The sequence below is a fragment of the Montipora capricornis genome, chromosome 1, assembly GCF_036669925.1.
Source record: "Montipora capricornis isolate CH-2021 chromosome 1, ASM3666992v2, whole genome shotgun sequence".
NCBI lineage: Eukaryota > Metazoa > Cnidaria > Anthozoa > Scleractinia > Acroporidae > Montipora > Montipora capricornis.
Genome location: NC_090883.1, coordinates 44172964 through 44185463, shown reverse-complemented (window position 1 = coordinate 44185463; position 12500 = coordinate 44172964). Strand labels below are relative to the sequence as shown.

Genomic DNA, 12500 nt, shown 5'->3' with positions numbered 1-12500 from the left:
TCACCATGTCGCACTTCAACCCTCTCCAACAATTTGTCAATAGCTTTGCGTATGGTTGTCTCCAAGCATGTGTCGGTGGCTGGGGTATATGACCTCCACTGACACGCTTCGTCGTAAGAGATCTTTAGGAACAAAGGAAGGGGACATTGTGCGACTGCATCTTTGAGCACCTGTAGCTGATGCTCCGGAAGGGTCCTTTTGTCAGCGCTAAGCCAGTTGGTCAATATGGTCGACACGTCTTCTGACGGAAGATCCGGAATAGATATAAAACACTTTGGACTCTTGCCAAAAAAGGCCTGAAATAAAAAAAAAAGACTGTGAAACTTAATTGGAAAAGCTATCGAAGGCAACGTTTAAAGTGGTACCACGATCAAAAATCAAATCAAATTTTCCTATTTAACGGTCCGCGATTAGTTAGTTAGGAAGTTAGTAAGTAAGCAAGTTCGTAAGTTCGTAAGTTCGTAAGTGAGTGTGTGAGTGAGTGAGTGAGTGAGTGAGTGAGTGAGTAAGTGAAGTCTTTATTTAACGAGGGTAGCACGAAATAGCATATAAATACTAATAAACTAGTGGCCCTCATTACTAACTTTAATATCTTGAGAGAGCTGGATCGAGGAGAAATTGACGTCAAAGACTCACTAGTTTAAAGGGAACCTCCACTAAAACAACAAAATAACTTTAAACCAGAGAACATAATGTTTACAATTGGAATTGCTCAATCTGTTTCCAATGAAAGCGTTTGTATTCGAGAAAAATAAATTCCAAAAACGGTTATTTCCCGGGCGCCGCCATCTTGAATAATTGTGACGTAACTTGGTTGCTTTATTGTTCTGATAGAAAGAGCGATTGTTCTGGAACAATAGGGCAACCACGTTACGTCACAATTATTCAAGATGGCGGCGCCCGGGAAATTTGAAAAAGATTGAGCAATTCCAACTGTAAACATTATGTTCTGTGGTTTAAAGTTATTTTGTTGTTTTAGTGGAGGTTCCCTTTAAGAATGCAATACGTTCTTACGCGACTGAATTCAAATGCAGCACGGGAGTTTCGGGCTTTCAGATTTTTAAACTCGTGTTTTACATACATGAGAAACTGCGTTTACACGCGGAAATTGTAAGCTACTGAGTGAATGACGTCACTTTTCCCTAGATCCAACACTTTGAGGTTTAGTCGGTCAGTTTCGAACTTGAGTAATGGCGGACTGTGAAATCCAAAACAAAGCTAAACATTTTGCCAGGCAGGTGTTAAGCAAACACACTTTCAAAATCTCAAGACAAAAAGGAAGTGATTTTTTGCAAAGTACCACTTTAACCTGATTGTCGAATATTATGGTTATTTTTTGGGAAGCCCAATGGGTGGCGAAGTGTGGAAACAATACCTTAAGCGTTGGAAAACACTTGTATTCTGGATCAGGGAGAGTGGAGACGATGAACTTGACATGAGGTGGAAGTCGCCTCGGAAGCCAAGAAAGCCTGCGTGCGCCGTGCAAGGGCGAGAGTTGATCCAAGGCATCTAGAATAATTGTAAGCGGCTGCTCCTTGGTAGCGCTGGCGAGAAAGCTTTGAAGTTGTTCAAACACACCCTTAGTTGACTGCAGAGAGATACCGCGTAAAAAACACACAAACAAACAAATAAGTTTCGTAGCGCTTAACTGCGTCAAATAGCACATCAAGAGCATTTTTTGAGTGACACCGCAAGCGTGCCAAGCGTGGAACTTATGCACGTGGCTTTTTACGCACGTGCCGTTGTACACATGCTTCCGTGCAATAGATTTAATGCACGTGCGGATTCTAAATCGTACGCAATTTTTGCAAAGCAAATCAACAAATAGGCCTTTTTAGATGATGCTTTTACTTTGCCACTAAAATTCTCCATTTTAATGCTCCTTCTTCCCCACTAAAATGCTTGGTTCCCCCCATAAAGTTACTAAAATGCTCAGTTAATGCTCATTATACATATAGGCTGATAAGGCTGTCAGTGAAATTTGAATGTTTTTACTGAATTTCAACATTAACACAAATGAAGGCTCAGCTTCACAAAAACGTATATGTACAAAACTAATATAGTATGATAAGTTAACAATATATGGTATTTGATATTTAAGTGACGGAAAGTTAGTCTTTGTTATAGTGCAACATAAGTGATGTTTCAATGTAACCTTCTAAAGATTGTTCTTGTCAATTTTGTTTCAATGTAATCTTCTAAGGATTGTTCTTGTCAATTTTGTTTCAATGTAATCTTCTAAGGATTGTTCTTGTCAGTTTTGTCGTAAAAATTTCATTTTCTCTGAAAAAAATAATTTGGGTGGGAAAATGCCACTAAAATGCTCGAATATTGCTTAATGTTTTTGCCTCACTAAAACCCTCGAAAAAATGCCAGCATAATGTACGAAAGCCTACCAACAAACCCACGGTTTCCGCGTTTTCGTTTCCAAAACAAGTTCAAGTGTTGAATCTCAGTTTACGACTGCAATTGGCTCTACCTATCGCATCAATAAAGAAATGATCTCTTTGGCCAAAACAAGTCTTAGTTCAGAGATTTAATGGCTGCTTCATTGAATAAAGTCACAGAAATTGTTTACTTACGCGAGGAATTTTAACAGTCAACTTGTACACATGTTTAATTTGCCACAAAATGGTTTTAAGTACGCGACGGATAGACGAGCTTCTAGGCGTGGTACCAAGAAACCTGAAAAAAAAAACACAACGAATATTACATTACATCTCAAAAAGGTAATAAAAAAGTAAAACCATTTTATATAACGCCACTGGTTCGTTCTTTGAAGCTGGTGTCGATTGAGGTCGACAGTACTCCTTCGTTAGGCAGTCAAAGAGAATTCTCAACGAAGGCCAGCATTAACTAGCACAACCTCATTCCTAGGGTCCCTCCTGGGAAAGAGGTTGAAACTGGCAATCGAATCGAAGGAGGAGCTTGCGCGAGAGGGACCTAAACGGCTAGGGCATCATTCGCCATTAGATAAAGTAGAGCTGTTACTTTATTTGCCTCGCGATAATTCCAAGTTGCTCGAGTTTAAATTGAGTAGCAACTATCCTGGAACTCTTCATGAAGGGATTGCAAATATACAGAGAAAATGAAATATCGTAGTCATTCGCAGTTCTTCCCATTTGGACTTCAAATCCTTCTCTCACTATGTATAACGCCTTACCGACTAAACCACCGAGAATGAGTTCAATCTCTCACCAAGAGCGTAAGTAGACGCCCGCCAAATATGCCATGACATGCCACGAGCCTCTCCATCGCGCCGTCAGAATATTAGATGCCGACTAATACATTATTACATTACCTGAGACAAATGCATCCCTTCTGGTCCATAAGCTTACTTATTTCCTTGGCTGCCATGGCCATAACCGCTGTTTTGCCACACCCGGACTTGCCGTGAATCACCAACGGGTATTGACTAGGTCCCTTCACATATTCCTCAATGTTCTAACGAATACAGGGAAAGACAACCCTTTAACTAATTTTCAAACCTGCAAGTTGGAAGTTGGCAAAATGCAAGTTTGGCAATTTGGCTCTTCGAGTCCCTCATCACAATTATCGCTTATGCAGATTTGTAATCATTTGGGAAAAAATATATTCTCGGACAAGAACTATGAACTGTATGCCTGGTCACACTGTCCTTCACTGTTCGTAAGCTGCGTGGAACTATAAAGACTGAACCCCGGCCTTCTGTTTCCAAAGAAGCAGGATTGGTGCATTAATCTCCCCTTTGGGTGGAGTTCGAAAATGCGAGGGTACATAAGATTAACAGGATAGGATACAATACGATATAATATGGTTCAGTATGTGATGCGAAACGATACGAAACACAACGACGAAATCATACGATACGACATGTGATGCTGTACAATACTGTGCGATATGAGATGCGATACAATTAATAATAAATAATGATACAACATTTTAGATGTGATACCATGCTATACGATATTATTCCATACAATTTGTTATAAGATACAGTACGATAATAAGAAAAATACGATACGACAATTCATACAATACGATATGTAATGAAATACCATACGATTTTTATGAGATACGATACCATACATGGTAGGAAACGATACGTGAGGTGATGCGATACGATAAAAAACAACACGATAGGATACGATACGGCGACAGGATGCTATAGGGCGAGGCCATACCTGTAGAGTTGATTTTCTCCCATAAACAAAGCCAGCTTTCTTCTTACAAAACAGCGTATGCTGCACTACCTCCACGTACAAGAAAGTCTCAGTTTCAGCACCTTTGTGTTCTGCGATGCTCGCTGTTATCATTTCTTTCATCTTGTTTTCAAAATCTCTACAAAGCTGATCGATGTAGCTTTTGTGTCCTTCAACAGAGGGGTCAATTCCTTAAACACAAGAAAAATAAACCAACAAAGTGTCACCTTTTCTGTTAATTTCTCCAGAACTTAGAAAAGAATTGGTGTGTCTATTTGGAACTCTATTCCAGACTCCATTAAAGCCCTGAACAGACCTGATTTTCGTAAAAAAATGAAATTAATTCTTTTGAATGCTCTAAATCATGATGATTATTATATGAATATTACACTCTTGATCCATTTCACATATCATTTCATTGTTGATTCATTCCTCACAGGCACAAATGACCAGCTCCCAACGTCGTTGCCTTCATAGCTCAGTTGGTTAGAGCGTCGCACTGGTATCGCGAGGTCACGGGTTCAAACCCCATTGAAGTCCTGCGTTTTTCAGGCTTCTTTACGCAATTGCAAAAATTGCGTTCATAACTGCGAGGATCATAGCTTCACTTGATTATTTTATGACGCTTATTTAGTAATTTGATGAATAAATCTCGGCATTGAAGAAATTTCATAGTATACATCCAGAAGCACATGACCTTAAAGGTCTTGAAGTGTGTAACTTGCAACTCTTTTCCTCGGTACAAAGCTGGGGAGTTAAGGGCATTAATTTTGTGCCCAAATATGGACAAAAATAAGATCGAAGCTGCACGCACAGGAAAATGCATGAGCTACGTTACATCCAAATAAGGAAATTTTAAAATCGAAAAAAAAAAAAACCCAGGTCCGAACCAGAGTTAAACGCTTTAAGGTCATCGCAATAACTCTATGAGGTGGCGTGGTCCCTTGATTAGGACGTTGGGTTTGCATGCGAGTTGCCCCGGGATCAAATCCCGTTCCGTTAACCTCTGATGTGGATTTGTTTCTGGTTGTCCCGGATTCAACTTCACCACGCTTTGTAACTAATTATAGCCAACTGGTTGTCTCCTACCCGATGGGGTTCTTAATCATGTTTCTGCAAAGTTTGAATTGTTTCTTTCAGATTATTAAAAGTGGGGTGCCTGTGAACTAGCTTGATAGCCAAGTGCACTTCCACTATAAACACTTTTTTGGAAAAAAAAAAACACTTTGCAGTGGATCTCTCAAAATTTAACTCTCACAGCATATCTAACCTACCGGTACTTCTCAGTTCACTACTTTATCCCTATTGCTAGAAACTGCAGACTCTCCCCATTTTAGAACTATACATACGATTAGTTATGAACTGCTTGGGCATCGAAAAACAAATACCTTTTGAGAACAATAATATGCCTTCTTTCAAGAAGAAATGGGACCCTTTTAAATACTGCCCCGCAGAAAACAACTAAACTATAGTCGATTGAGTGTTAACTTAGTAGTAGGGACACCCCGTGTGAAGTATCACCTGTATAATAAGTAAGTTTTGTATTCTTGTAGTGCTGTAAGTTTTACGTTAAGGTTAGGGTTAAGTTTTGCGTTGTTTATGTATAATACCATGCATTGTAAGTTTATTAAAAGTATTGTAAATTTAAGTATCGTAAGTATTGTAATTGTATTGTAAGTTTATTATAAAAGGAAAACTTTATTGTACTACACCAATCAAAGCTTTATCTTGCCACACTGACAGGTAAATAAGAAATGTCAAAAAGGTAATCGTATTTCGCGCAAAACGAACCGACGCAGATCTCCAAAAGCAACAAACCAATCAGTTTTATACTGCAATAAAGAACTACTACCTTTTGGCGTCCAAGCGGCTTCATATGTAAATATGTTGGCCAAATCCATGCTTTCCTTCATCCTCTTGTTTTTCAAGTTGTCTAAAAGCACCTTTGGATGTGTGTCGTCGCTGTACTCTTTTTCATCGGGCCGATGATCCAGATATTTCAAAACATCTGGATGATCGGCATTTTCCGGCGAGTCTAACCCGCTAACTACACGGTGGAACCACACGCAAGATCTTTTAGGGTTTTCGACGCGAAGGAGGCCATGTTCAATTTCCTCTTCACAAACTATAGAATAGAGGAATGCCTGTTGTTAGTATTCATTTTTGAAGAAAAAGACATTTCTGTATGCAAGACAAAAGAATGAGTATAACTGTATGGTTCTAAGACTAAAGACGGGAAAATCTTGTTATCTAAAGCTTCCAGACCCAATAAACTAGTTTATCACATCTCTTCGACCGTATGTGCTAATGATTTTCCAATACAATGCTTCAAATTAAATAGTTTATTTTTGGTAACTTGATTTACGATGTAGAGATCAATTAAATGCGTTGCTAACTTCGTTTTCTCGATTCGTATTGTAAGTTTCGGCTCTTCGTTATTTCCAGTTTCATTTAAGACAGGAGTGCGAAAGTTACCTGCGTGGAAAAAAACGCGAGCCGAGACTTGCATAAAGCCTCGTCAAACGTATTTTGAGCCGCCGTGTTCGCGACAAAAAGCGGAATGACTCCTGAATCATGCGGCTGTCATTGTACCCGCACAATCAGTCTGGGACAAACCGGCTTGGAAGTGAGTCGGCCGAATTAGACGAGTATGAAGACAAGCATGCACAAAACGGATTATGCGTTCTGACAAACCAGGCCTTTTTCCGCCCTGGACAAACTGTCCACTTCAATGCGTCTTGGAATGCGTAATGGCCGTTTTCATACTAGAAGACGAACAAATCGTCTTATATGAAAACCGGGTACCAATTTGTCAGTCCAAGACGATCAAGTCGACCTAAGTCCGACTTCAATTCACGTTCGACAAACACATCGGCAAATTAACCACCGCGGGGAAATCGAACTCGCGATGGCAACGCCGGTATATGTTGGCGGTAGGAAAGAAGGTTGGCGACGCTCATGGCCATCCCTTAAACTGACATTTCCCTTTTTATTCAACTTACACGACGTACAATACATAGAAAATTCAGAATAGGCGAGGCAAAGAGTTGAACCCTGATCGGTGCCTTCTCATAGCAGTTTCCGATATCCACTAAACTAACGAGACAATCTCTCGGAAAGTCGAATTTTTGAGAGTATTGACATAGTGGTACCCAGGAAAACAAGTGAAAGCTAACCGTCTTCAAAGTGGTTTTACACCTAAATACTGTAGATCAGCGCGGTTTAGCTTAGAAAAGCTATTTATTGTTGAACTAAAGCTCTAATTCTGCCTGTTTTCGTTCTTTTGACAGCAGTAAACTTGTCATATTAAGATGGTGTAATCGTTACGAAATGTCCAATGTCAGTTTGAGGGATGGCCGTGAGAGTTAACCGTTCACCTGGCGCAAAAGGTAAGGTAACCAAGCCATTACTTAGTCCCCATGCGCTTTTCTCCGCTGATGATAGTCTTCATGCGCTCAAACTTATCCAGTTTGTCGGTCCATTGTCTGTCTTCTATGAATTTTACAACACTAGTCTTGAATTCCCATTAGTCGACCAAACCATAGGGCGACTCGTTCGCCTTCTAGTGTGAAAACAGTCAATGAATGTAGGAGCCCTAGTGCTACAGAAATTAACTTTACCTGATCTGGCGTATTTGCGCCATATTTCCGGCTGCTCCATGAAAATTTCCTTAGCCGCTTGTTGTAGAAATTCTCTCATTGTATTGTAATCCCTTTGCCACTGACTGTGTGCTTCTTCCTTTAATAACGGATTTTGATCGTTCAAATAGTCTGGTATCCATGTCGTCACGGGTTGCAGAATGTAGCAAACTGGGAAACAGTTTTCGTCTCTCTTGTACCACCTCAGTAATAATCAAAGTGCTACGTAAGAAAACCGGTGCATTGAAGGTGAAGTCAATTTATGTTTCGGATTTTTTTTTTCTTTCATGCATGTTCCAGCACTTGGCAAAGTCCCTAATTGACACATTTGGCTATTTCTGCTTAGGTGGCCTCGTACACTACAAGCCTTTTAAGAGAAATCACGCCAAGTCGGCCACACTTCTGCTGGAGAGAACACGACAGCCACCACACCGGGGAGTCCACCTCCCGCGTGACAGTCCGATGCCCAACCAACTGAGCCACCGGTGCGCGGTAAATGGAACATCTCATAAATGATAAACGATGAAATGATTCATTCATCACGGGAACATTACAACCCACAAATGACCAGCTCCCAAGGTCAGTGGCTTTATAGCTCAGTTGGTTAGAGCGTCGCACCGGTATCGGAAGTTCACGGGTTCAAACCCCGTTGAAGCACTGAAAATTTCAGGCTTCTCTACGCAATTGCTAAAATTGCATTCACAACTGCGAGGATCATACCTTCACTTGATCACAAATGATAATTGAAGAGCTGCACAGTGAGATTCGTGTATTTTGAATAGATGTCAATAATGACTGCATCTTGTTCAGCAATAATTCGTGTTTCCTTTGGTACCACAATATTGCTAATACATGATACAACGTTGTGGTGCCGATCCTTCTAATAAAAGCTTCACTTGGAAGCGTTGAAACTGGTTTGGGCCACTTGAGGCTCGTGCAATTTTTGACAACTTTTAAAGCATCCCTGCGCCTATAAATCAAGAAATGTACGAGCAATACGATTTTCCATGCATATTTAAAACGTTTGTGTTTCCTACTTTTCAAATAATTCCTTAATGTGCTCATCAGATGTGGTACCTAGAAGCATTTCAAATTCCTCGGCGTGTATGGATGGCAAAAGTGGGCGGTAGCCATATTTTTCTGAGAGCAGTGTCTGTAGATTAAAACCACAAGACAACGATTAGCGAGGTAAAAACTTGTTTCCATATCTCAAAGTACCCTTGGACGTGAGGGGCCAGGAAGAACAAAACTGAAACAACACAAACCCATACAAAAATGCTAACCTTAGACCTAAACATTATCTAAAGCATATTGTTTAGGCCTAAGGTTAGCATTTTTGTAAAGGTTTGGTATGCTTTCTTTATCGTAAAACAAACAAAAAAGCCTTTACTGTAATTCTTGCTTTGCAGAAGTTGTCAGCAACCCTCGCCTGCGGTTTATTAACTCTTCCATGCTTTCGTCCCTTCCTTGTGTGCATGTCTTACAACAGAACAAAGTACTTTCCAGTAAAGGCTTATTTCTCTTGTTAATTAATCCCCGGTGAAATACCTCAAACGTTTGGATGTACCAAGTCGAAACAACCTCTGGCCAAGTTCTTATGGCGGTTTTTGATGCTCCATCACTGGCCTACAAGACTTGCATCTGCAACTTATGGCGTGAATTCAAGGTTAGTTGTTCAAAACGTGGATAGCGCTATTCACCGGACACTATCCATTGGATAGTGCAATTGGTTTCTCTTCGACTTATCCAGTGGACAGTGATTTAAGCCTCATTTACATTAGCAAGTTTTCCTTGACAAGTTTTCCTTGGCAGTGTAAATGGAAAAATATGACCTGTTTTTCCTTGACAAGTGTCCTTGTTCAAAAACTAGCATGCTAGTTCATGCTAGTTTTTGAACTTGTAAGGACACTTGTCAAGGAAAAACTTGTCAAGGACGATATTTGCTAGTGTAAATTACTTGTCATATTTTTCATTTACACTACCAAGGAAAACTTGTCAAGGAGAACTTGCTAGTGTGTACAGTCAGCAAGTTTTCCTTGACAAGTGGACTTGTCAAGGAAAACTTGCTAATGTAAATGAGGCTTAATCCAGTGGATTGCGCTATCCACCGTGGAACAACTGGGGCCTGGTGTAATATTTTTACAGTGGCTCACTTGTCACATCATTAAAGTATGTGAGCTGGAAGATCCTAAAGGTGCGATTTCAACAGAAAATATCAAAGTAGAACTCATCTGACAAACAGAGTAGGCTGCTCTTACCACAAAGTTTGGCCCAACTGATATCTCCTGGCACGCTTTGATTTCTCTTAAACATAGCTCTGTGGTCATGTGTGCATCTGTGGCATCATCACGGACACCCCATCGCATGTCCACCACCTAGGATGGAAACGTCAATTCCTCAAATTTCTCAGAACACCTAGATAAGGCCGGCCAGCAAGATACTTTTCGCTTATGTGGACAAAGGGGAGTGACCATCTTTCATTTGGTCAAGTGATTTAATTTTCATTGACTAAAACACAGTCATTTACCATCATTTACCCAACCTCGTTACCAGGGTCTCTCTACAATGGAGGCATAGAAGAGAGACCCTGGGAACGAGGTTGTCATGTACCTGGAATTCATAGCCCTTCTTCTCACAGTACTCCCTCAGTTTTGGGTATACATGCTCCATAAGTGCATTACGTTCATGTTCTGTGTCTAAATGAAAACACATTTAAAAAGAAAATAAGTGTATGTTATTTCAGTGAGAGTTAGGACAATCTGCGAGCCAGCGAGCCATGCAAGTCATGCAAGCCACGACTGTGAGTCTGTGGGCCAACATGGCGAGCAATGCGGGTCAACATGCAAGTCACACAGTTATTGAAAGCTAACCATTTTAAAATGGGTGCTTAGACTTAATAACTGTTTATTAGCGGAATTTGAAACTGGTGCTTAGGCTTAAATGCAAAATTTGCGTGGCTCGCTCGCAGATTGTCCAGCCCCTTTCAGGGACTATCAGTAAATGATTTTTAATAATTGGTGTCTCATATCAACCTTCTTCAAAAGTGTCAAATAAAGTTGAGACTACAAATTTCCAGTTTTGTGCACCTTAAGATCACCATTAAGTTCTCAGTCTACTCTTAAGTCAAAGACATTTTTCAGACTTTCAATGACGCTACGTTCTACAGTGTATCACCTACCTGTGAAAGTCGAGCTAAGAAAGATTCGAATGGTCCTTGTATTTACAGGACATTGTTCCTCTATCAAGCCCTGCAGTACCCTTTGCACTCTCTGGGAAAGATCAGATCTGAGGTAAACAAAGAACAGTATTTGTTGGATAGACTGGGGAAAATAAACTGAAGATTGCTTTCTTGAATTACATACACTATTCTAGGCAAGTTTAAACAGTGTCACAGATCAAACCTGATTTTTTAGTCCCTTTACTGTACCATTTCTTTAATTTGTAAAGTGATTTTCGCCAATACCTCAGGCCTCAGCCTTATGGTGTTAAAATAATTATTTTTGTTTGATGATGTTAAGCCGGCAGATTAGATGTTCTTACATTGCTATAAAGTGTCATTATTAGATATACTGGTAATTATATCCAGAGTAAGACCCAGGGTACATGCAAGATTCCAACAAGGATCTTACTAGATCTTGAAAGATAAAACCAGTCAAGTGCAAGATCTTGTACAAATCTTTTTTCGAAATAATGCTCAGGGTAAAATTTTTAACAGAATCTTACAAGATCTTGTAAGATAACACCAGTTCATTGCAAGACATTATTATGATTCTTACAAGATTCTTGCAAGAATGCTGTGGAATCTTTGCTCACAAATTGTACAAGATCTTACAAATAAAGGTTCTTAACTGTAAGAGTCTCTTTGAAGAAACAAGATAAGGTCCTATTAATGCATGCTAGATGGTCTGACAATGCTGAACTCTATGTTAGAACATACGTGTAGGTCTTTGCACTGAACGGGTGATCATAATCATAAAACTCACCCCTTAGAACTTGAACTTTTCCTTCCCCCTGGATTGCTGTTCGCTATTGTTGAATTGCCAGATCCTTTACTTGAGGGTAAAGCTTGGCTTTTTTTTGACTCAGCTGTAGCTTTCATCTCATTCTTTGCAGCTCCCTTGCTCTTATCTCCCGACTGTTTTAAATTATTGACATTTTCCCTGGCAACACTTTTGGCTTCTGCAGGTGAAGTTGTTTTAGGAGAGGCTTTCTTTGTTTCAACTGTTGCTTTTGTCTCATTCTTAACCGCTTTCTTCCCTGTACCTCCACTTTGATTTAAGTTGACAGTTGTCTTGGCAACATTCCTGGCTTGATTGGGTGATGCTCCTCCCTTGGCAGATTGCATGGGAACACTCTTGGTGTCACTAGATTTGTCTTGTTTTTTTGACTTTTTAGAAGGAGTTTGCTCCAGAATTGCTGGTTTCTTGTCACCTTGCATCCCCCTATAAACACCGTGAGAGAGCAAAACATGGTTTCGAGAAGTGCAGTTAAGCGAGGGGTCATAGGCCAAGCTCATACGGCTTTAATATTCCTTTAATTTATTATTAATATAATTTCCTGTTGTAAGCTAATCTAGCAATGGTGGTCATTGTTACTGCACAGGTAGAACATTAACTTCAAAGGTGATTATAAAGTACATAGACAACATGTTAACAAGTAAGCAAGTTATTTTTTAGAACTT

The 12500-nt window shown here is 39.9% G+C and overlaps 1 protein-coding gene across 1 annotated transcript in view; it reads right to left on the bottom strand.

Annotated features, from left to right (window-relative positions):
• The window catches only part of LOC138045830 (NACHT domain- and WD repeat-containing protein 1-like), a 40197-nt gene that overhangs the window by 23128 nt on the left and 4569 nt on the right, over nt 1-12500 (bottom strand). The window contains exons 3-14 of the mRNA XM_068892461.1: nt 11803-12261; nt 10998-11104; nt 10430-10515; nt 10078-10194; nt 8857-8972; nt 7802-8022; nt 6034-6306; nt 4164-4372; nt 3302-3444; nt 2583-2685; nt 1376-1588; nt 1-296 (exon numbers count right to left, since the gene is read on the bottom strand). The exon at nt 1-296 is cut by the window's left edge and continues 38 nt beyond it. Of these exons, the coding sequence (XP_068748562.1) occupies nt 1-296; nt 1376-1588; nt 2583-2685; nt 3302-3444; nt 4164-4372; nt 6034-6306; nt 7802-8022; nt 8857-8972; nt 10078-10194; nt 10430-10515; nt 10998-11104; nt 11803-12261 (2343 nt within the window). The remainder of the gene's footprint in view (nt 297-1375; nt 1589-2582; nt 2686-3301; nt 3445-4163; nt 4373-6033; nt 6307-7801; nt 8023-8856; nt 8973-10077; nt 10195-10429; nt 10516-10997; nt 11105-11802; nt 12262-12500) is intronic.